Consider the following 24,976-nt stretch of genomic DNA (forward strand, 5'->3'; position numbering starts at 1 on the left):
TAGATTTTAAAATGAAAGATTATGCCACCTTATGACAATTATCTAAAACTGCATCTCAACTGAAATCTGTTTTAGGTTATGGGAAAAAAGGCTTGAATTTATATGGTGTCTTTCGTGACCACCGGACGTCTCAAAGCACTTTGCAACCAATGAAGTACTTTTGAAGTGTTGTCACTGTTGTAATGTCATAAAATGTAGGTCCTAAGTTCAGGAAACCCACTTTATTAATGGGAGTCATTGTACAAAAGTAACAGGAGTGGGAGAACACTCCAGTTAACACCAGCACAGATCAGTTGGGCCAAAGGGTCTGTTGCTGTTGTACGATAGAGTAGAGAAAGAAAGAACCTGAATATAACACTTTCCATGTCCTCAGGATGTCCCAAAGTACTTCACAGCCAATGAAGTACTTTTGAAATGTTGTAATGTAGGAAATCATGGCAGCCAATTTGCACACAGCAACATTCTAATGGTACAAAAGCAAAATACTGCGGATGTGGATACTTCAAAAGCACACATGTGAAAGTGCGAAGGGAAAATGCATTCAAATACGGACATGTTGCATCATCAAAGGTGAAATTCAGGTTCACTCCTACAATTCCAAACACGGATTATGGTCTTAGCAGAGATAGAAGGGAAGAAGCAGAGGGCAAGTCACTTTGAATTACTTTTATAGACCTTGTTACAACTGAGGCAGGAGGAGTGCACTGTTTATTCTAGTTCCACTTCTCCACAGGTCATAACATATATTTAAATTTTCCCACTTACCGATACGGTCAATCCTATGCTCTATTTTTCTCAGAATAAACACACCAACCAGGTTTCTTTAACACAAAATATCAGTTTATTATACAAACAAGTCTTAACCAGTAATGAAGTAAAGCATAAGCACACAGCTTGAAGTATAAAAGTTCCCTTTGTACCTTAGCCCCACACATACACACATATACATATATAGATACACCGGTTAACTGGAAAAATAATTTTGTTTAGAGCTCTGTTACAAAAAGAAAAGACAAAAAAAACCCCACTTGGGCTGAATACTTTCTCATTCTTGAAAAAAAAAGAGGATATGGAAAGATGTCCTTTGTTTTGGTTTGGCGTCCCAAATGCGTATAGATGGCTTTCACTGGGATCTTCCTGGAGCAGTTCTTTCCAGGCGATGTTGCAGATTAGTTTGGGTAGGCTTGCCAAGAAATGCAGCTACAGAGGCTTCAGATAAGCCTTGGAGCAGAAATGCAGCAACAGGGGGTTTCAGTTCCCACACATTCGATACACAGGGTTTCTTTAAATACAGAAGGAAAGAGAAAAGTGACACACTGGACACGCAGGGTTTCATGGAATAGAATCATAGAAAGTTTACGGCACAGAAAGAGGCCACTTGGCCCATCGTTTCTGTGCCGGCAGAAAAACGAGCCACCCAGTCTAATCCCACCTTCCAGCATTTGGTCCGTAGCCCTGCAGATTACGGCACTTGAGGTGTATAGCCAGACTCCTTTTGAATGAGTTGAAGGTTTCTGTTTCAACTACCCTTTCAGGCAGTGAGTTCCAGACCCCCACCACCCTCAGGGTGAAATTTTTCTTTCCTCATCTCCCCTCTAATCTTTCTACCAATCACTGTAAATCAATAGACCCTTCACCTCCACTCTATCCAGACCCCTCACAATTTTGGACATTTCAATCAGATCTCCCCTCAGCCTTTTCTGTTCCAAGGAGAACAACCCCAGCCTATCCCATAGCTGCATTTTTCCAGTCCCGGCAAGATCCTCCCTCGTAAATCTCCTCTGAACCCTCTCTAGTGCAATTACATCCTTTCTGTAATGAGGTGACCAGAACTGCATACAGTACTCATGTTGTGGCCTAACCAATGATTTATACAGTTCCAGCATAACCTCCCTGCTCTTATATTCTATACCTCAGCTAATAAAGGAAAGGTTTCCATATGCCTTCTTAACCACCTTATGAACCTGTTCTACTACCTTCAGGGATCTGTGGACATTCACTCCAAGGTCCTTCACTTCCTCTACACTTCTCAGTATTTTGTAATTAATCGTGTACTCTTTCAAAGGGAGAGAAAGAAATGAGCAGGGTTTCCTTGGCAGGCAAAAACCACCTGTCTTCCAAGCAGTTTACACTCCAGCTCACTGTCCAAAGCAAAACCAAAACCATGTCACAAGAATCAAGCCTCCTGACGCTTATAACTCTTGACCTGTCACTTCCCTGTAAACATCTTCTCCAAGTCAAAACAACAAGCTCCCTGCTGGCATTTTATCTGAAAACAGGTGCCTTCCAGTAAGGGCTTGTTACAAGACAATTCCAGAAAACTTCTGGTGACCTCTTTTTTAAAAAAACAAAGTTCAGCATCTCTTCAAGCTTCCAGATAAATTAATGTCCATAATTCAACTATAAGTCCTTAAAAACATATTTTTGACAAAAAAGCACTCTTGTAACAACATCCCATCAATTTGTGGCAAAGCAAAATGGCAGAAGCTTGGATCTACCAGACTTTAACCTGCTGCTTGACTGTACGCTGAGCAATCCAATCTGAAATTGGATGAAACGATTCTAATTTACAATTTAAGTGGAAATGATTTAATTGAGCTATGATATTACATAAGATACTTTGAATGAAGATGACCACAATACACAAACATACAAAAGAATTATAGTTAATGAGGTTTTTGTGATTAACTCCTTAGATCAGTGCACAATGCATAACGATGGCTACAAGTCCATTATTGTCTATTTACCAATTGTTGCTGTTCTGTGATGATACTTTTCTTCTGCTATTAACACTCTGTTCACTTTGAACTACATGGTACTATGCTTCACAGTAGATTTCCACACAGTACACATTTGGCTAAAAACATTCCCAACTTCTGAATAATAGTCCCATTCTTTTGAGTCTTCACTTCGGGTATCAAACATTTTTTCTCACTCTCTGCTGTCCTTTTCCTCTCAATGAGCTATAGCACACATTTTTGGGAACCTTTGATGTATGGACAACAAATCCAACATGCTGAATCTATAAATAGCAATGATATAATAATGTTGTAGTACTCCAGTGTTTGTAATTCTTACCTTGGCTGTTTAACTTCAGGATAAATAAAGGAATTGGGGGAGAGCAGGTCTTATTGTAAAAGTGCTATGCCATTTACCTCACACACATGAAAAGCAATTTTCCTTCATCTCTTTTCTTTGCCGTTAAAGATGACTTTAGCGATCCTGAATTAAATCTGTTTCTCTGCTACTCGCATAATGGGCTGAATCTTCCTGACTTAAGATTTTCAGCAGTTGGGACCAGATCCCATTTGCAACAGCAGCGCACCTTCTGGGGTAATTTTTCGGGATGTGCGTAATTAAGAGGCAGCCTCCAGTACTGCCATCCAATTAGGGACAGCGGGCAGGTTGTGAAGGTGGGAAGGAAATCAGTATGTCCAGTCTCTTCCCACCTACATCCGTGATTCTTCTGATGCCCTACGTCATTTTGACAATTTCCAGTTTCCTGGGCCTAACCGCCCCCTCTTCACTATCAAGGTCCAATCTCGCTACACCTCCATCCCCCTCCAGGATGGTTTGAGGGCTCTCTGCTTTTTCCTTGAACAGAGACCCAACCAGTCCCCATCCACCACCACCCTCCTCCGCCTGGCTGAACTTGTTCTCACATTGAATAACTTGTTCAACTCCACTCACTTTCTTCAAGTTAAAAGATGTTGCTACGGGTACCTGCATGGGTCTTAGTTATGCCAGTCTTTTTGTGGGATATGTCTAACATTCCTTGTTCCAGTCCTACTCAGGCCCCCTCCCCCAACTTTTTCTGGTTCATTGATGACTGTATCGGTGCCATTTCCTGCTCCCGCCCCAAACTGGAAAACGTTATCAATTTTGCTTCCAATTTCCACCCTTCTTTCACCTTTACATGGTTAATCTCTGGGGATAGGCTGTCTACTAATATTCATTATAAGCCCACCAACTCCCACAGCTACCTCGACAACACTGCTTCACACCCTGCCTCCTGTAAGGACTCCATTCCATTCTCCCAGTTTCTCCGTTGCCAACGCATCTGCTCTGATGATGCGACCTTCCACAAATAGTGCTTCTGATATGTCTTCCTTTTTCTTCAACCGAGGATTCCCCCCCACTGTGGTTGACAAGGCCCTCAACTGTGTCCGGCCCATTTCCTGCGCCTCTACCCTCACCCCTTCCCCTACCTCCCAGAACTGCGACAGGGTTCCCCTTGTCCTCACTTGCCACCCACCAGCCTCCACATCCAAAGGATCATCTTCCACCACGTCCAGCGTGATGCCACTACCAAATGCATCTTCCCCGCCCCTGTCAGCATTCTGAAGGGGTTCCTTCTGCGACACCCTGGTCCACTCCTCCATCCCCCCCCACCACCTCGTCCCCTTCCCACAGCACCTTCCCATGCAATCGCAGGATGTGTAATACCTGCCCTTTTAACTCCTCTCTCCTCACTATCCAAGGCCCCAAACACTCCTGTCAGGTGAAGCAGTGATTTACTTGTACTTCTTTCAATGTAGTATACTGTATTCGCTGCTCACAATGTGGTCTCTTCCAAATGCAGACTGGGTGATCGTTTTGCGGAACACCTCCGCTCAGTTCGAAAACATGATCCCGATCTTCCTGTCGCTTGCCATTTCAACACCCCCCCCTCCCCCCACCTGTGCTCTCGTGCCCACATCTCTATCCTGGGCTGACTAGTGTTCCAGTGAACATCAAGGCAAGTTCGAAGCACAGCATCTCATTTACTGATTAGGCACATTACAGTCTACCGGAATGAACATTGTGTTCAATAATTTCAGAGGATTACTGGCCCCCCCCCTTTTTATTTTTATTTATTGTTTATTTGCTTTATTTTAGTTTGTTTAATCATTCATTTTTTTGACCATGTGCCTGCCCACTTGTTTTCATGTTTGTGTTTTTGGGCAGGGCTGTTCATTATTCTGTCATTTAACGCCCTATCTGCATTAATGCTTTGTCTTTCATCACACCATTAACACACCTTTTGCCTTTACTCCATGATCTTCTTGTCAGTTATTCTCTGTGACCCTCTGTCCTATCAACACCTTCCCTTTTGTTATCTCTTTCCCCACCCCCGCTTTATTTGCTTAAAACCTATTACATTTGTAACCTTTGCCAGTTCTGATGAACGGTCACTGACCTGAAACGTTAACTCTGCTTCTCTCTCCACAGATGCTGCCAGGTTTGGCAATATTTCCAGCATTTTTGTTTTTATTTCAGATTTCCAGCATCTGCAGTATTTTGCTATTATATGAGAGACTTCAAGGCCAGCTGGCAACCTTCGCTGTGTAGACAGTGAGTGTGCTGCTGGTGTGCATGGGACACGAGAGGGCTGGACAAAATGGGATGAGTGAAATGGCTGGAGGCAACAGCCGCCACTTCTTCATCATCAGCGCTACTCCTTACTGCAGTCTCCAGGAGTTTGGAAGGAAATTGCAAGCCTCTGCCGGAGGACCTCGGGCTTGCCAATTTGCATCTTAAGACAGTAGAATTATTTGCCATGGCCCTCCGCCCTCCCACTGTGCACACGCTGCCTGTTATCTGACGAGCTCCGGCCATCGTGGGGAGTCCCATGCGACGCCAGTAAAATCTCATTTACAAAATTGGTAGCTAATAAGCCTTAATTGGCTGCCCACCACTGCGCAGTGGGTTCCCATCACCGCACCGAAGTCGCCTCCAGGAAAAGCACGAGGAGACAGAAACACATAGGAAACCCGACCTCTTCATGATTTTCCCAGACCCCACCTCCGAGTCCTTGGGAAAATTCCTCCCACTGCATTGAGAAGGTGATTTCATAGTAATGAATTGCACATAAATACTTCCTTCAATGTAATAAGTGTCCCAATGTGTTTGTTACATATTAGGATTCGTGACCATTTCTCTATGTAAAGGATCTAGAAATTATTTCTTTAAAATGTGCTTTTAAGTTAAAACTTGTTTAAAAGGTATCAAATTCACAGGACAATAGGACAAGGAGTTGCGTAATAGGTTTCCAACAGGACATATTAAGCTAACATCCTGAATACAGTGAAAAATCATTTGACAATCGTTGCTCTTTTGAACTCTGCAGGGGTTATTGCCAAGTTAGGCGGATCCACTCTTTTGGACGGGGGGCGGTGTTGCGAGTAGTAGTGGCCAGTTTTGGCTAAAAGCTACTGCTGCTGTCAAACATTTTTTTCACAAAGAGTGATACAGATACCTAAAGGAAGTCCACCTTTAGGATAAAGAGGTTGCACAATTAGGCACAAAGTTTCAAGGTTAAGATAAGACAGGAAACTACAGGAAGGAAGGTTCTGCTTTGGCTGTAGTACAGGTGCAAAACAATTATTCCATCAAAGTCCACCCACCAGCGTGAGGGTAGTAACAATGTGTGTTTTCATTTGTATCAATGCATGAATTACAAGTTGAACTAAATGACTCTGATCATACTTATTGATGTGTTTCATCTTATTGTGGAATAAAGCAGCTTACAATTGAAACCAAACTGTCTTAGCTAGTGTTAACTCGGTCTCTCTTGGAGACATTGAGGAAATACACATCTAAAAGACAGAGATATTGGTCCCAATTGAGAGTTTCATTGCTACTGCTCCCAAACAAGTAGCTATAGAGCAGTGCAAATCAAAAATCAACACCATAAAAGTAGTGTCAGTTCACTATAGGAGTGATGCTGAGGAGGTCGTGGATAGCACGTTTAGCTAATTGGTCACACCGCAGATTAGGATTGCTGAGGGAGAAAGGGAATGGGTGACCAAAAGGCAGAGAAAGAGCAGGAAGGCAGCGCAGGAGTCCCCTGCGGTCATCTCCCTCCAAAACAAGTAAACCATTTTGGATACTGTTGAGGGAGATGGCTCACCAGGGGAAGGCAGCAGTAGCCAGGTTCATGGCACCGTGGCTGGCTCTGCTGTTCGGAAGGGCGGGAAAAAGAGTGGAAGGGCTATAGTCATCGGGGATTCGATTGTAAGGGGAGTAGATAGGCGGTTCTGTGGTCGAAAACGAGACTCCCGAATGGTATGCTGCCTCCCAGGTGCACGGGTCAGGGATGTCTCAGATCGGCTGCAGAACATTCTGAAGGGGGAGGGTGAACAGCCAGTTGTCATTGTGCACATAGGCACCAATGATATAGGTAAAAAACGGGATGAGGTCCTACAAACAGAATTTAGGGAGTTAGGAGCCAAGTTAAAAAGTAGGACCTCAGAGGTAGTAATCTCAGGATTGCTACCAGTGCCACGTGATAGTCAGAGTAGAAATGAAAGAATAGTCAGGATGAATGCGTGGCTTGAGAGATGGTGCAGGAAGGAGGGGTTCAGATTTTTGGGACATTGGGACTGGTTCTGGGGGAGGTGGGACTATTACAAATTGGACGGTCTACACCTGGGCCGGACTGGAACCAATGTCCTTGGGGGTGCTTTTGCTAATGCTGTTGGGGAGGGTTTAAACTAATGTGGCAGGGGGATGGGAACCAAATGAGGAGGTCAGTGGACAGTAAGGAGGTAGTAACTAAAGCCTGTAAGGAACTAGATAATGAAGTTAGCGTGACTAAGGGGAAGAGTAGGCAGGGAGCAGATGATGAACGCAAAGGGACTGGTGGTCTGAGGTGCATTTGTTTTAATGCAAGAAGTGTAGTAGGTAAGGCAGATGTACTTAGGGCTTGGATTAGTACCTGGGAGTATGATGTTATTGCTATTACTGAGACTTGGTTGAGGGAAGGGCATGATTGGCAACTAAATATCCCAGGATATCAATGCTTCAGGCGGGATAGAGAGGGAGGTAAAAGGGGTGGAGGAGTTGCATTACTGGTCAAAGAGGATATCACAGCTGTGCTGAAGGAGGGCAATATGGAGGACTCGAGCAGTGAGGCAATATGGGCAGAACTCAGAAATAGGAAGGGTGCGGTAACAATGTTGGGGCTGTACTACGGGCCTCCCAACAGCGAGCGTGAGATAGAGGTACAAATATGTAAACAGATTATGGAAAGATGTAGGAGCAACAGGGTGTTGGTGATAGGAGATTTTAATTTTCCCAACATTGACTGGGATTCACTTAGTGTTAGAGGTCTAGATGGAGCAGAATTTGTAAGGAGCATCCAGGAGGGTTTTCTAGAGCAGTATGTAAATAGTCCAACTCGGGAAGGGGCCATACTGGACCTGGTGTTGGGGAATGAGCCCGGCCAGGTGTTTGAAGTTTCAGTAGGGGACTACTTTGGGAAGTGATCACAATTCCGTAAGCTTTAAAATACTCATGGACAAAGACGAGAGTGGTCCTGGCAGGAGCTGGGGAATGTAGATTGGGAGCAGCTGTTTGAAGGTAAATCCACATGTGATATGTGGGAGGCTTTTAAAGAGAGGTTGATTAGTGTGCAGGAGAGACATGTTCCTGTGAAAATGAGGGATAGAAATGGCAAGATTAGGGAACCATGGATGACAGGTGAGATTGTGAGACTAGCTAAGAGGAAAAAGGAAGCATACATAAGGTCTAGGCGGCTGAAGAAAGACGAAGCTTTGAAAGAATATCGAGAATGTAGGACCAATCTGAAACGAGGAATTAAGAGGGCTAAAAGGGGTCATGAAATATCTTTAGCAAACAGGGTTAAGGAAAATCCCAAAGCCTTTTATTCATATATAAGGAGCAAGAGGGTAACTAGAGAAAGGATTGGCCCACTCAAGGACAAAGGAGGAAAGTTATGCGTGGAGTCAGAGAAAATGGGTGAGATTCTAAATGAGTACTTTGCATCAGTATTCACCGAGGAGAGGGACATGAAGGATGTTGAGGTTAGGAACAGATGTTTGATTACTCTCGGTCAAGTCGGCATAAGGAGGGAGGAAGTGTTGGGTATTCTAAAAGGCATTAAGGTGGACAAGTCCCCAGGTCCGTATGGGATCTATCCCAGGTTACTGTGGGAAGCGAGAGAGGAAATAGCTGGGGCCTTAACAGATATCTTTGCAGCATCCTTAAACACGGGTGAGGTCCCGGAGGACTGGAGAATTGCTAATGTTGTCCCCTTGTTTAAGAAGGGTAGCAGGGATAATCCATGTAATTATAGACCGGTGAGCCTGATGTCAGTGGTAGGGAAGCTGCTGGAGAAGATACTGAGGGATGGGATCTATTCCCATTTGGAAGAAAATGGGCTTATCAGTGATAGGCAACATGGTTTTGTGCAGGGAAGGTCATGTCTTACCAACTTAATAGAATTCTTTGAGGAAGTGACAAAGTTGATTGATGAGGGAAGGGCTGTAGATGTCATATACATGGACTTCAGTAAGGCGTTTGATAAGGTTCTCCATGGTAGGCTGATGGAGAAAGTGAAGGCGCATGGGGTCCAAGGTGTACTAGCTAGATGGATAAAGAACTGGCTGGGCAACAGGAGACAGAGAGTAGCAGTGGAAGGGAGTTTCTCAAAATGGAGACGTGTGACCAGTGGTGTTCCACAGGGATCCGTGCTGGGACCACTGTTGTTTGTGATATACATAAATGATTTGGAGGAAAGTATTGGTGGTCTGATTAGCAAATTTGCAGACGACACTAAGATTGGTGGAGTAGCAGATAGTGAAGGGGACTGTCAGAGAATACAGCAGAAAATAGATAGATTGGAGAGTTGGGCAGAGAAATGGCAGATGGAGTTCAATCAGGGCAAATGCGAGGTGATGCATTTTGGAAGATCCAATTCAAGAGTGAACTATACAGTAAATGGAAAAGTCCTGGGGAAAATTGATGTACAGAGAGATTTGGGTGTTCAGGTCCATTGTTCCCTGAAGGTGGCAACGCAGGTCAATAGAGTGGTCAAGAAGGCATATGGCATGCTTTCCTTCATCGGACGGGGTATTGAGTACAAGAGTTGGCAGGTCATGTTACAGTTGTATAGGACTTTGGTTCGGCCACATTTGGAATACTGCGTGCAGTTCTGGTCGCCACATTACCAAAAGGACGTGGATGCTTTAGAGAGGGTGCAGAGGAGGTTCACCAGGATATTGCCTGGTATGGAGGGCACTAGCTATGAAGAGAGGTTGAGTAGATTAGGATTATTTTCATTAGAAAGACGGAGGTTGAGGGGGGACCTGATTGAGGTGTACAAAATCATGAGAGGTATAGACAGGTTGGATAGCAAGAAGCTTTTTCCCCAGAGTGGGGGATTCAATTACGAGTTCAAAGTGAGAGGGGAAAAGTTTAGGGGAGATATGCGTGGAAAGTTCTTTACGCAGAGGGTGGTGGGTGCCTGGAACGCGTTGCCAGCGGAGGTGGTAGACGCGGGCACGATAGCGTCTTTTAAGATGTATCTAGACAGATACATGAATGGGCAGGAAGAGATACAGACCCTTAGAAAATAGGCGACATGTTTAGATAGAGGATCTGGATTGGCGCAGGCTTGGAGGGCCGAAGGGCCTGTTCCTGTGCTGTAATTTTCTTTGTTCTTTGACTGATGCCACTGAACCTGTGACAGACCTGAATTCACAACCGTGCTTATTAGTGGCTTCAATTTTGCAATAGGAATAACGGTGAGATTCTCAGAACCAACCAGGATTATTGAGTAAATCAGATGGCAACTTGCAGTGTCCGCTTGTGTGCGGTTAAATGCAGAAATCAGGAAGTCCAATTTTTCTCTACTCCAAAAGCTTTGCTATGGTGGTACTATGCCAAGAGATATGGCATTGATACACATGAAAGAGCACGCGGTTGCAGCACTTACCCACAAAGTTAGGGCTGGTGCATTCAAGTGTAAGGGAATTTTTAACAGTGTGCCAAGTCTTAATTACTGCCAAACAACCTCTCTGGCATTGAAAATTTACTTTTACAGGTGTGGAGTCTTATTCCTCCAGATTTCAGAGATTTAAAAAAACTTAACTTTTTCTTTTCCTTTATCTCTCAAATCCACCTTTCTTTCCCTCCCTTTATTCTGTTTTGCTTACTGTAACGTTTAGATTCTGCATGCCTCAGTAAGGATTCTTCAATCTGATTGGTTCAAGATATATGCTGTTGCTTTCCCTGTTCACACAGGTCCCACATCTCCTGTGGACGGCACAGCAATGTTTTGGACTCCCAAGTTGCCATGCAGAAGCCCACAAAAAGTCTGTGGGCAGTTGTAAGCAGAATGAACAATGTGCACGGTTCATGCGCCACTGACTGCAAAATACATGCCAATAATTAGAAAGTGTAGATGTACAAAGGGACCTGGATGTCCTTATCAACAAGTCACTGAAAGCTAACATGCAAGTGCGGCAAGCAATTAAGAAGGCTAATGCTATGTTCGCCTTTATTGCAAGAGGATTTGAGTACAGGAATAGTGAAATCTTGCTTCAATTTTATAGAACCTTGGTTGGACCGCACATGGAGTACTTTGTGCAGTTTTGGTCCCCTTACCTTAGGAATGATATTATTGCCACAGAGGGAGTGCAATGAAGGTTCACCAGACTTGTTCCCGGGATGGAGGGACTGTGCTATGAAGAGAGATTGCGGAAACTGGGCCTGTATTCTCTAGAGTTTTGAAGAATGACAGGTGATCTCATCGAAATCTACAAAATACTTAAAAGGATAGATAGGGTAGATGCAGCGAAGATGTTTCCCATGGTCGGGGAGTTTAGAACCAGGGGACAAAATAAGGGGGAAGCCACTTAAGACAGAGATGAGGAGATATTTCTTTATTCAGAGGGTTGTGAATCTTTGGAATTCTCTACCCCCAGAGGGCTGTGGAAGCTCAGTCATTGAGTATGTTTAAAGCAGAGATTGACAGATTTCCAAATATAAGTGACATAAGGGGATATGAGGATAGTGTGGGAAAAAGGCATTGAACTGGATGATCATATTGAATGGCAGGGCAGGCTTGATGGGCTGAATGCCCTACTCCTATGTTAATTTATGGTTTGAAAATAATGAACTTTTTATATCTTCTTGCTTTACAGATGATGGAAATGCTTAACAAAGTGAGGTATGTATCTTATAACTGAATCTGCAGGTTGAGTTTTACTTGGAAGATCTTTGTGTATTCTTTTGTATGCTATCCCTGTGTTTCCCATCAGTCTGCATGATAACACCAAAACAGAATGGGTGTCTGGTTAATCTGGGAGATTAATTGCCAGTGTAAAGATGTCTTTTCAAACCTATTTTTATACAGTATTAGCAACATTTTCAATTTGCTCGACAGTTTGCTCCTCCAGTGAAACTGCCAGTGATAAATAATTGGCATCATGTTCTGGACTTCAATAAAATTCAATTTATACTCATTTAAATTTATTAAAAGCACATACGTTATGGCTTAGTTGGTAGCACTCTTGCTTCCAAGTCCCACTGCAGACACTGGAGTACAAAAATCTAGGCGAACACTCGAGTGCAGTACTGAGGGAGTGCCACGCTGTTGCAGGGGCCATCTTTCAGATGAGACATTAAACCAAGGTCCCGTCTGCCCTCTAAGGCAGATGTAAAAGATCATGAGGCATTATTTTGAAGACGAGCTGGAGAGTCACCCCAATGGCCTGGCCAATATTTATGTCTAATCAACATCACAGAGATTATCTGGTCATTATCACATTGTTGTTCAGGGAGCTTGTGGTGTGCAAATTGGCTGCCGCATTTCTTCCATTACAACTGTGACTTTTTCCAAATGTATCTCATGTACCTAAAGCACTTTGGGATGGCCTGAGGTAGTGTAAGGTGTTATATGAATGCAGTTTCTCTTTACTAATTTGCAAATGCAAGACACATTGTCATAAATTCAGAGGATTATGTCACTTGTATTTGGTACCATGACAAGGATAAATTTACATCCCCAAATGAAAATTCGCCAAACACTTTAAAAGTGGACAGTGCCCCTTCAAGTATTTTATTTTGGTTAAGTGCATTATTCAGTTTGTATTAGAAATGTGGTAGTAATAGGGCCGCTGGAGGCTTTGAGACACTCGATCAGCTGGGCTTTGAAGAGGCTTCTGAAGGTAAAACACCAACAGCAAACATAGTTGGATACTGGCAGCTGTCCTTTTGTTTTCTCACCTCTCCCATGGCTGAGTCGGGTGAGATGTTTGTACTTGGATGTGTCGTTTTTCATGCATCTCTCTATTTTTTAAGACTTGGCTTGTTCAATGCTGCTTGAGGCTTTGCTGCTGTGGGATTCATCCTGTTTATATTGTGGGGTAGATTATGTAGATGATGATGATTAAAACCAGCTGCACACAGGAACTTTCTCAGTTGTGGTTCCCAATTTTGTTCTTGTCCAATGAATAGGGAAGGATAGAGAACAAAAAAAAACACTTGGCATCACAAGGGGCCTGAACCCCTCAACCTGCTGCTGACCTGGAAACATGAGTGCCACTGGTGGCAGGGGTTGTCTTCAGATTGGTACTTGGGATTGTTTTGATTTTGCAGGCATAGGTGAAACCCACTTTTTTTAAAAAAAATAAATATCTTGGTTGTTTTGATGAATGAGTGAAACAGGCAATAAATGGGTGCTGTGGTATTAAGACAACCCTGTTCTTTGAAAGTCTGGTTTTAGTGTGAAATTATCCTAATTGCTAATTACCACAATTCAATCTTGCATGGAGGCATAGAAACAGAGATACCTGCAAGTTCAGCATTCAGGCTCTGATTAGACAGGTTTTGTGGAGCAGTACATGTAGGCTCTATGCATCACTTACACAGGGAGTAAAAACCTTTACACTTCCATTAAAGGTGTGAAATGTGCTAGCTGATGCACAGCAACATGTTTTGGGAACTGGCCATAGAGGTCCAGGTGGAAGTTCAGAGGAGGAGAGGTAAGGCATCCACCTCACTGATGCTCTGCTTGGCCTCATCTATTTCCATTCCTCCTGCAGCCTAATGGGGAGCCCTAGCAAGATGTCAATAACCAAGCTCTTTAGTTTCTTCCGGTGACTCCTGTAAGGTATCCAATAAAGGTAGAGTAGCACAACACCTACTCTTTAGGTGAAATCCTTAGAATTTCCAGAATAACTGCTAGAGAATGTTGAAGTCTTAAGGGCCCAGAAAGCCTCCCGTTGTGTTTCAACAACTTATTTATAGAACACCTTTAATGTAATGAAATGTCTCACAGCATTTTACAGGAGCATTATAAAACCAAGTATAACACTGAGCAACTAAAAGGAGATATTAAGTCACATGACCAAAAGCTTGGTCAGAGGAGTAAGTTTTAAGGAGTGTCTCCTTTAACAGTGGTGTAGGGAGAGCATTCCAGAGCTTGGGACCTAGGCAACTGAAAGCATGGCCACCCAGGGTGGAGTGAGTAGAAGCAGGGATGCACAGGAGGCCAGAATTAGAGGAGCACAGATATGAGGGTTTTGGGGCTGGACAAGATTAGAAATAGGGAGGACCGAGGCCATGGAGGGATTTGAAAACAAGGATGAGAATTTTAAAATCAAGATGTTGCTTAAGCAGGAGTCATTGTAGGTCAGTGGCGACAGGGGTGATAAAGGAATGGACTTGGTGCGAGTTAAAACAAGGGCAGAGCAATTTTGGATGACTAAGTTTACGGAGGGTAAAATATAGGAGACCAGCCAGAAGTGCATTTGGAATAGTCAAATCTAGAGGTAACGAAGGCATGGATGAGGGCTTCAGCAGCAGCTGGCAAAGTCAGGCAATGTTACAGGCGGAAATACGCAGTCTTAAGTGATAGCAAATGTGATGCCATGGTTATGATCAGACTGGCTTAATTTTCGACTGTTGCCAGGGAGATGGATAGAGTCAGTAGCTAGGGAAGGGAGTTTGGAGTGGGGACCAAAAACAATGGCTTCAGTCTACAATATTTAATTAGAGGAAATTTCTGTTCATCCCGTACTAGATGTTGGATAAGCAGTCTGTTCATTTAGGAACAATGAAGGAGTTGGGAGGGGTGGTGGTGTGGTAGAGCTGAGTGTTGTCAGCATATATGTGAAAACAAAGGCTATGCTTTTGGATGATGTTGCCATGGGGCAGCATGTAGACAAGATATAGGTGGGGGCTAAGGCTAGATCCTTGGGACACCAGAAGTAACGGTGCGAGAGCAAGAAGAAAAGCCATTACAAGTGATCCTCTGGCTACCATTAGATAGATAAGAATGGAACCAGGTGAGAGTCGTCCCACCCAGCTGGACGACAGTGGAGAGGCATTGAAGGAGGAGGTGCAGTCAACTGTGTCAGAGACTGCAGAAGGGTTGAGAAAGACAAGGAGGATAAGTTTACTTTTGTAAGTCATGTAGGATGTAATTTCTAAACTTTGATGAGCCACTTCTGATTGGAGGGATTCGAACAGAGCTCAGGAAAGATGGGGACAGATTTGGGAGGCAACAACATATTCAAAGACTTGAGAGGAAAGGGAGGTTAGAGGTGGGACGGTAGTTTGCAAGGGCGGTGGGGGGGGGGGGGGGGGTTGGTTTTTTTGAGAGGGTTGATGGCAGATTTAAAAAGGAGAGACAGACAACAACAACTGGAGAGAGAACAGTTTACAATATTGGCTAACATGGGGATCAGGAAGGCAGGTTGGGTGAACAGCAGTATAGAGTGAATAGAATCAAGGGAACAGGAAGTAGCTCTCATGGACAAGAGGAGCTCAGAGAGCGCATGGAGAGAGAGAGAGAGATGTGCGTGCAGGGGGAGCATTCTAGGAAGTTTGGCAAGGTGGACTAGTGGAAGGGAGGGGCACAGCAGATGTAGTTGATCTGATGGTCTCAATCTTAGCCACAAAGTCGTCCACAAGCTCCTCGCACATTGTTGGAGGGTGGAGTGGACTGCTGAAAGGGTTTTCAGAAGCCTGGGGTTATCATTGTATGCCAAGATGATCCTGGAATAGTGAGCAGTTTTAGCAGACAATAGCAAGACCTGATCATGTTTGAAGTGCTCCAGCCAGATATGGCAGTGGATGGTTACACCAGTTGTTCACCATATCCTTTTAAGTCTGTTTCACTTTGACTTAAGTCTTTTCCAAACCTCTGGCAGCAAGCGAATTGTAAAAGATGATGCTCCTTTAAATAGTGCTTGAAATCCTCCGCTGGTTTCAGTTAGGAGAGCGCATTGGACCCACTGAAATGGTGTGTAGCCGCCTTAATGAGCACTACCAGGCAATTTAATTGGCAGTCATCTGCTCAACAATCCTCTGTGCAGCTATTCTTAGTGCAACTCCTTTACCAAGATGGCATTTTGCACTAACCACAATCCCCCCCCCCCCCCCCCCCCCCCACTTTAAGTATCCAGGGAAAAATCAACTTATATAGAATATTGGATGGCCTCAGGGTGACACAAAGTGCTTCACAGCTGATCAAGTACAGTTGTAATTAGGTAAATACAGCAGACACATTGTATACATTGAGGTCTCAAGCAGCAACGGGAGGGGGGATTTTTGGGGGTGGTGGTTGAAGAATAAAACTTGGCCAGGACACCACCTTGCTCTTCAAATTGTGGCAAGGTTTTACATCCGGCGACGGAAAACAGGATTTTATTTTGATGTCTGATCAGAGAAGCTCCTGTTGTGTCAGCCGAGATTATGCTTTCAAGTGGATGATCAGCAAAAAAGGTACTGAAGTGCATGATCATCCTGGATTGTATTGAATGGCAGAGCATGCTCAATGGGCTGAAAAGGAGCAGGAGTAGGCCAATGTTCCTAGCATCTGGAGAGGGGCTTGAACCTGTTAATCTTGGATTGGGAGGCTAGATTGCTACCACTCAGCCAAGACTGATAACATTTTATGATAAACAGCAATTTTCCTCCCTTTCCCAAAGAGATGTCCATTGCCAAATGTTTGCCAATACATTAAATCTCAGTCATGATGTACAGAAACCATAACCAACATCCAAACATACTTGAGACCGGATGTGATACACAAACCAAATTATCTAAATTACTACTGTTGGAGTAACAGTATGAAGTGCAGTAATATAAACTCGAACTTGCCACCTCTGCACATATCAGATTCTGATAGAGAATGGAGAATTCCCCACTAGGAAACTGAAGCTTAACATTAACCCCATATTTGTGCATTACATTTAGTGACTATAAAATGGATTTCGAATGCACATCTGGATTAGAAGGATGAGATTGTATTATTTTAAAAAGGATAAAAGCAGCAGCACAAAGGATTTGGTTACACATTTAAAAATCTGATCTCCAGGTGGAGGGCATACGCATAATTTCCTTAATCTTACAAATATCTAGATTTACAGAAACAAACCAATGCTCTTTCTAGTGAATAGTAATGGCCGTCAGGAAAACACCGAATTATATGTTAAGTCAACCAGCTCATGTCCCAAAGCAACAAAAAAAGTAAAAGCAGTTCGTACAGACATTTGTTTAAAGCGCGATACTTTGTCATTACTGTAGCTGAAGACGATAACTGTTCAAACTAAAACCCCGGGAAGATCAATTAGCCTGCAAATTTCTTTCCTTAAACAATTCAACATAAATATAGGCATCACAATGTTTGCAGCTATCTTGAAATCTGTGCATTTGTCATTGTTTCATTTTTCTCCCATGTGGATTGAAAATAGTCACAAAAATATCCTATGGTTTTATTCTTAAACATTGTCTATTTTAATTTTTTGGCAAACTCTCATGGTAGTCAGGTAAAGGATGTTTGCATTGAGGGATGAACACTTCATTTCTGGCACCCAGCATTTGCATTAATCACTCGTGGTGTGGCACAGGTTAGATGCAGAATAAAAGTTCACTATCTTATTAATGTGCCTTAATTCCAACCTCAAGAGTGAACACTTCTGGACCTATGTGACATTTTGCACACTAACAATTCCACTGGCCTCTGAAAGAGATTAATTCAGGAGCACTTTTGCACTGCAGTTCCATACCCTTCTACAGACTGCTCAAACTCATTTAATAGATTTAGAGAATATACAACACAGAAACAGGCTATTCGGCCCAGTCCATGTTGGCATTGATACTGCACTCTTAGCTCCTCCCATCCTTCATCATCTCAATCTATTAGCATAACCTATTCTCTTCTCCCTCGTATGCTTATCTAGCCTCCACTTAAATGCATCTATACTATTTGCCTCAACCGCTCCCTCTGGTAGCGAGTTCCACATTCTCACCACTCTCCGGGTAAAGAAGTTTCTTCTGAATTCCCTGTTGGATTTCTTGGTGACAATCTTCTTACATTGGTAACCTCTAGTTTTGCTCTTCCCTACAATAGAAACAATCAAAATCTTTTACAATTTAAAAAAACTATTAGATCACTCCTCTCTCATTTCAAAGGAAAAGAAACCTAGCCTATTCATCCTTTCCTGATGGGTATAAACTTGTATTTCTTGCATCATCCTTGTAAATCTTAGTGTCTCTTCAGCCTTTTTATATGGTGACTAGAACTGTACACAGTACTCCGTGGTCTAACCAAGATTTGATACAAATTTAACAATTTTTACTTTTCAATACTGTCCCTCAATAAATAAATCCAAGTGCTTCGATTGCTTTTTAAAAAAACAACCCTGTTAACCTACATCACTACTTTGTGTGATTTGTGGATTTGTATTCCTTTACCCTATCTAGATTCTGATTTTCCAATATGATCTCCTTGGTCTCAAAGTGTAATACCTCATACTTTGTGTTGAAAATCATTTGCCAATGATATATCCATTCTGCAAGTTTATCTTGTAATTTGTTGCCTCCTCGGTATTTTGGTATCTTCAAAAGATCTGTGAAATTTTACACTAAAATTTTCACCTTTAAATAGTTTTCCTTTAAAATTCAAGATGAAACTATGATAACTAAATTTGAATGATAAGCATTTAAAAAGCTAAGGGATTTGTCTACATAGGAATTTTCATTAGTGTTATGCCATTATCTAACTGGTGGTGGTTTGACCAAACTTTCTTCAGCATAAGACCCATATGTCTTTTTAATTTTTTCATCCAATTTTCTTTAACAGTAACTTCTGCTGGGATGTGGCATCATGTTTGATAGCAGTCCTCCAGTCCCTCAAAAGCTGATTCAATGTTTTGATACCAAAAACACATCAGAAAGTGCCCATTACATATTCCTTTATTTGCATCTAACTTGATCCCATCTGACGTTCAATGCAATTAGTATTCCTCGTATTTCTTGCAAATACTATTATAGTTCATACCCTATACGTTTTATAGCTTTAATCCAGTAAGTCCTACACTGAAATAGATGTCTTGATTAAAGCAGATGGGAAAGAACAGCTTGACATTGCCTACCCTAGAATAGCAACTAACGGAGAAAAAGCTTTATGGAACATTAGCAGATAACTTGCATCACTATAGGTGGGTTTAAACAACATTTTGTAATTCCGTTAGTAGAATGCAGGACATTATTTGGGGCAGCAGTGGTTAGCACCGCAGCCTCACAGCTCCAGCGATCCAGGTTCAGTTCTGGGTACTGCCTGTGTGGAGTTTGCAAGTTCTCCGTGACCATGTGGGTTTCCGCCAGGTGCTCCGGTTTCCTGCCACAGCCAATGACTTGCAGGTTGATAGGTAAATTGGCCATTGTAAATTGCCCCTAGTGTAGATAGGTGGAAGGAGAATTGAGGGAAGGTGGGGATACGGGATTAATGTAGGCTTAGTGTAAATGGGTGGTTGATGGTCGGCACAGACTCGGTGGGCCAAAGGGCCTGTTTCAGTGCTGTATCTCTCCATGACTATAATAGGAACTAGGTCAAGATTATGTGTAAAATGAATGCTCACTTCATAAAGATTGAAAAAACTGCAGATGTGCTTTCTCTTATCATTCTTCACTTTAGTTCTATACCTCAAATACTTTTAAAAACATGTTACATTGATTCCTAAACCCAATGTTATTGCAAGTGCAAAGTTCGATAAATCTTGATCAACTGACAGGTGTATTTAACTATTTGTGTGCTGTTCACGTATGTATTGATCAATCTTTGTTTTTTTTAGTGCTAACCATTGGAGGTACTATAAAGGTATCTGCTCATTTTATCCATACCAAATTGAAAAGGAAGCTCTACTGGAGATTTGTCAGCTATTCCTGTAAAATGACAAACTAATGTCTGAACAAACTGTTAGAACATGAACTGTGGATTTGCAAGAGTACCGTCAACCTATGTGTACCACAGGAGGTCACATTTGCTTTCCATTGAGTTACATAGTCCCGATCAAGATGCATTTTGTAGAGAAACTTCCTTCCAGAGGGAAAGAGAATGCATATCCAGCTTCTTGAGGTTGCTTCTCTTAAATGAACAGTTGAGCTATACTGTGAACAGTTTGTACGATGTGTACAGCAAATACAGCAGCTGAAGGCTTGAAATTCAGATTGTTGCTCTCCTTTGCAGTGATTGTATTATGTATTCATACTGATATAAACTGGAATCATTTTGTATAGTTGTAATATTTACATTTGTCAAAAGATTAATTTCATGGTGTCATTATGTAACCTATTGACTTATGTCTTTAGATGTACGTATCATACACAAACAGATGGCAAGTAAATTAGTTAGTTGCATATCATAGCTCAGCTTGTCATTCACACTATTTCTGGAACGGAGTTGAACTCTGACATTGGTGTTAGACAAAATAAAAATACCTATTATTGAATGTTTTTCAAATAAGTACCAACTTACTTGGAGATCAGCCTACCTCACTGTATATCATAATATAAATGTAAGTTACCCGAATTGATGTTGTTTGACAAATGGTCCATATTACAATTTACACAACCGGTATGATTAAAATGGCTGTTTGTTCAAGTAAGTTATTCACTATATTGTAATGTGTATTTCAGCAGTTTGCAGCTTCTATGTGAAGCTTCCATATAAGTACAGTACATTTGCAATGATCACCTTTTAGAAGTATTTCTAGGATTAAACAGGAGTTTTCTTGATGCCAGCCTTATTTATATATTAGTCATAACCCAGCCCCATTAAAACCTCATCTAACTCAAGTATTGTACTGCAGTCACTAGTTAAATGTGAAAATTTTCAGTACGAGGTTCAACCCTTAAACAGCACAGATGTATAAAATTGTTGAGTATATGCTATATCATACAGCAAACAGCTAGGGAGAACCAATTACATATGACCAGCATTATAAATATGTTCCAATTTCTTCCACATTCAAGCTGCAAAGATCAATATTCAGTGAACAGTTTGGTTCTTCCAACAGAATACTCATGTGCATTAAAGTATTCAATACAGAAATATTAAGTGAGCAAGTTATAAACAAATGGATTACATCAGAGAATGAGTGCGTACAATAGATTGAGACAGTAAAGAACTGTGTACTCAATTAAAATATACAATAGAGGGGGAAAAAGAACAGGCCATGCATGAATATCTCAGCAGCCAAGTACTCAAATTTATGACATTACTTCAAATTGTTTTGGTTGGTTGATTGCCAAAAACCAGTACAGTGTAATTTGTTGAGGCTCTCCATGAGACATGGGGAGCAAACGGGGAAGAGATGGAGGGGGGGGAATTCACAGTTATAACTAAATTGTGCCACCTGATCAATTCAGAGGAGTAGCATTATTAGAGAGACTTGCCAACCTGGCCACGTCATGGAAAGCAAAATGCAAGAGGACAACAAAAAATAAAATGATCTTTAATCATTCTCCCTTTATTGTTCAGCAATATAGAATGTCATACTTCTGTATGAAGATGTACAATGGTGCAATGGAGTTTTGAAAAAGTTCATATATTTTTTGCATACTTCAACCATGAATTTTAGTTAGTATGTTAAGACTCTCACGCCTGTTAATTAAGACCTGCATTCTTAACCAGTCAACTGTGCCATAATTTTTTTTTAAAAAAAGCTGCTTCAAAACTGCTTTCACGTGTTTACTTGTATGCCATTGCAGTGAGAGGTACAAAATGCTGCTGTTTTGTGCCAGTGATGTGATTGTGTCAAAATGCTTTTATGCATTACTGCCTAGAGGCTATGCCTAATTTTCCACTACGAGCTGTGCACTTAAGTAGATGCCACCATTCTGTACCTACTTGAGGTGGCAAATAACCAAAACTACCACTAGTTTTACTAAAGCACAGAAATTCTATCCAGTATGTTTTAAATGAGTGGTCGTCAAACTTGTCGTGGCCCAAATATTGATATGCTTCCTTGACCAGACCTCTTGTAAAGCCTGTGCAAGGCCTTAAGTTTATAATTCAGCACCCTCAAAGCAGATTTTTATTTTCACGATCTACAGGACAGTTAAATAAAGTGACATAAATGTTTTATAGTTACTAATTGTTTAACATTTGTAAAATCAAGACTTCCATTTTGTCTTTCATCATGTCTTGTCTCTCATTCTAACAGCAGTTAATTGTGTTCCTACTCAGCTTGACCAAGTACCTTGTGGATATCTGGATTCCTAAAAGGGTTTGTACACATTTCAAAACCATAGCCTAAATTAAAAATGTCAAAAGCTTTGAGACTATGTCAGTGATATAAACTTTCAAAACAATGTATGTGTTGATGACAGTATGGTCAATGTTCAGGTCCTTCTTGAATAGCACTGAAATGCAAACTTCCAAACATGTGACACTGACCAGCAGAGTTTCTACATTGATTATACTTCAACAATTAGATGCATTTTCTTTCCTATACTGCTAAGCTATAGGCCAGGTGAACATTCGTACCACAGAATGTGTTTTTCCAATTGATTTAGTAATGCCAAAGACAGCAAATGTGTTACCTGGAGACATTGAATTCAGTAACCAAACAAATGTGACAATGTATCACTTATCCCATTGGACAATTAGATTAAGTTAATTCATTTAATACAAAGGCTGATAAATTAGAGGCCTTCAAAGTTGTGCATGTTTTTGAAAAAGCAGAAAGTATCTACTGCTAAATTAAATCACGTGTACTGTGCACTATACTGTTCTTTGCTGAATGTCTTTTTCAGTGTTTTCTGCTGTAAGTAAAGTAACCTTGTGGATTAAATCACGGCTTCCCTATTACTTCATAATTACTTGCCATTTTACAGCACTTTTTTTTGTGCGGGGGGGGGGGGGGGGGGGGGGGGTTGAAGAGGAAGGGAAAAGTTGCCAATAGTACAAGATTTTGTTACTTATCCCACCCTCTTCCCCCAGAGGTTTAAAGAAGTGCAACCAGATGATTGAGACACCCAAGTTACAAGAGTTCAGCATTTGATGTCTCTCACTATACTGGAGAAAATAAAATTGGGCTGATAACAGCTCTTAGTCAGACTAAGACAAATTTATCCTGTAATCTCTAGTCCTGCATACATAGTTCTAAATTTTTTTTTAAAAAAAGTTTCTTTCCTCCGCTCCTGAAAGCATTTAATCTTTGCTGGGGTACAAATCCAGAGGGTACTCTTTTACCATATCCAATTGGTATGAATCGAGAAAGATTTTTGGACCTGATGGAAGCAACCACAGCCAAACTGAATTCTGTCCTCAGCTCACATCTAAACACGTACATTTCAAGCAGGGGTCAACTTTTCTCCTCCCAATCTAGAGTAAAACAGAACTCAGGACGAGTGTACCTTTTTTGACCCGAAGCTAAATTTCAACCTCACCCTTTCCATCACAAGAGAACACCTACTTTCACCTTGTCAAAAATCACTCACCTACATTCCTATCATTGCCCATCTGCTGTTGGAACCATTTCTATCTGATGCTACAGACTTGATTATTCCAGCTGGTCAGATTCCCATCCTTCACCCTTGAAACTACAAGCTCATCCAAAACGCTACTGCCCATATTCTATTTCACACCAACTACCACTCACCCAAGTCTTCACTGACCTGCATTGTCTCCTAAACCCAACACCTCAAATGTGAAATTTTCATCCTCGTAACTGAAGTCTCTGCACATAGCTTCTGGTCTCAACTCCTCAAACTAAGCTCCCCTCCCCCACTACTCTCCATTCACAGCTCCTTGTGCATCCTCCTCCCCTCACCAATGGCAGCAGTACTTGTCATCTAAGCCCCAAACTCATTCACTCCCTAAACATCCCCCCCCCCACCCCGACTGCTCCTTTAAAATCCTTGTTAAAACACCAATTGAATCAAGATTTCAGTCAACTCTCCCAATCTATCCTCCTTTGATTTGTTCAGTTTTCATTATGCTTCCAAAGTGCTTGGAGTTGTTTTTCTACAATAAAAGGCTGTGTAAATTAAAGTTGTGGTACTGTCAAGTAACTTCCTAAACTGGGGATCTGGTTTGTTGGTCAAATACTGCACACAAAACTGCTCTGGGCAGGGTGAAGGTAATTTATACTCAATGTCAGATGAACATTGGAAATTAGTGCAGTTTTACACAATCACATTTAAAAGATCAGGAAATATGTTTACGTAAACCTTCTCTGGGTGTTCAGAAAGTCTCCCATTAACAGAAGGCATTAGCTGCATAAGCTAAATACCCTTGATTCACCATAAACTTTAATAGATTTGGTCACCAATTAAGTACTGTCCAGAACAGTTCAACCTTTTGGAATCTAGAAAAAAAAGGGCAAGACAAGGGGTAAAAAAGTGGAGCAGAACCTATGGCCAACTCTTCCATAAAGATGCATCCTTCCGTTCCAATACTCTGGTGACAAATTACTGCTAACATATAAACAGTAAATGAGCTTATATCAAATTCCTACTATTGCAGCAGAGGGATTTAGCAGTTTAAAAAGAAAATTTGAGTATTTAAAACTCAGTATATTACTGCCAATGATGGGATAGTCTTTTACTTCACCACTACCTTGTTGATGTCAATATTGTAATGCACTTGGTTAATTCATTTTATAAAGCTAGATAAAAGCTTTTCCCAGATGTTTTCACTTGCTTAAAAAAAAATCAAACTGAAAAGTGTGGAATTCAGGATGCCCAAACTGCAAAATGTATTCAGCGCTAATAAAATTAGTGGCTTAACTCCTTGCTGAGCTGAACAGTAATTTGAAGGAAAAAATAGAATCATTCCAGCCAACATAAAACAAATGCAGTTTTAACAACCTTACAGTGAGATACACTGTGTTGTGCATTTATTTGAGGATGTAAATAGTAAAAAGAAACCTCACTGGTGTACAATTGACAC

General features: G+C 41.7%; 1 protein-coding gene across 1 annotated transcript in view; it reads left to right on the forward strand.

Moving 5' to 3' along the window:
* lhfpl3 (LHFPL tetraspan subfamily member 3) overlaps positions 1-19,950 on the forward strand; it is a 331,053-nt gene extending 311,103 nt beyond the window's left edge. The window contains exons 3-4 of the mRNA XM_068059281.1: positions 11,931-11,956; positions 19,872-19,950. Coding sequence (XP_067915382.1) covers positions 11,931-11,947 — 17 coding nt within the window. The 3' untranslated portion in view covers positions 11,948-11,956; positions 19,872-19,950. The remainder of the gene's footprint in view (positions 1-11,930; positions 11,957-19,871) is intronic.
* The last annotated feature ends 5,026 nt before the right edge of the window (positions 19,951-24,976 follow it).

Source organism: Heterodontus francisci, chromosome 27 (assembly GCF_036365525.1).
Source record: "Heterodontus francisci isolate sHetFra1 chromosome 27, sHetFra1.hap1, whole genome shotgun sequence".
In the NCBI taxonomy this organism is placed as follows: Eukaryota; Metazoa; Chordata; class Chondrichthyes; order Heterodontiformes; family Heterodontidae; genus Heterodontus; species Heterodontus francisci.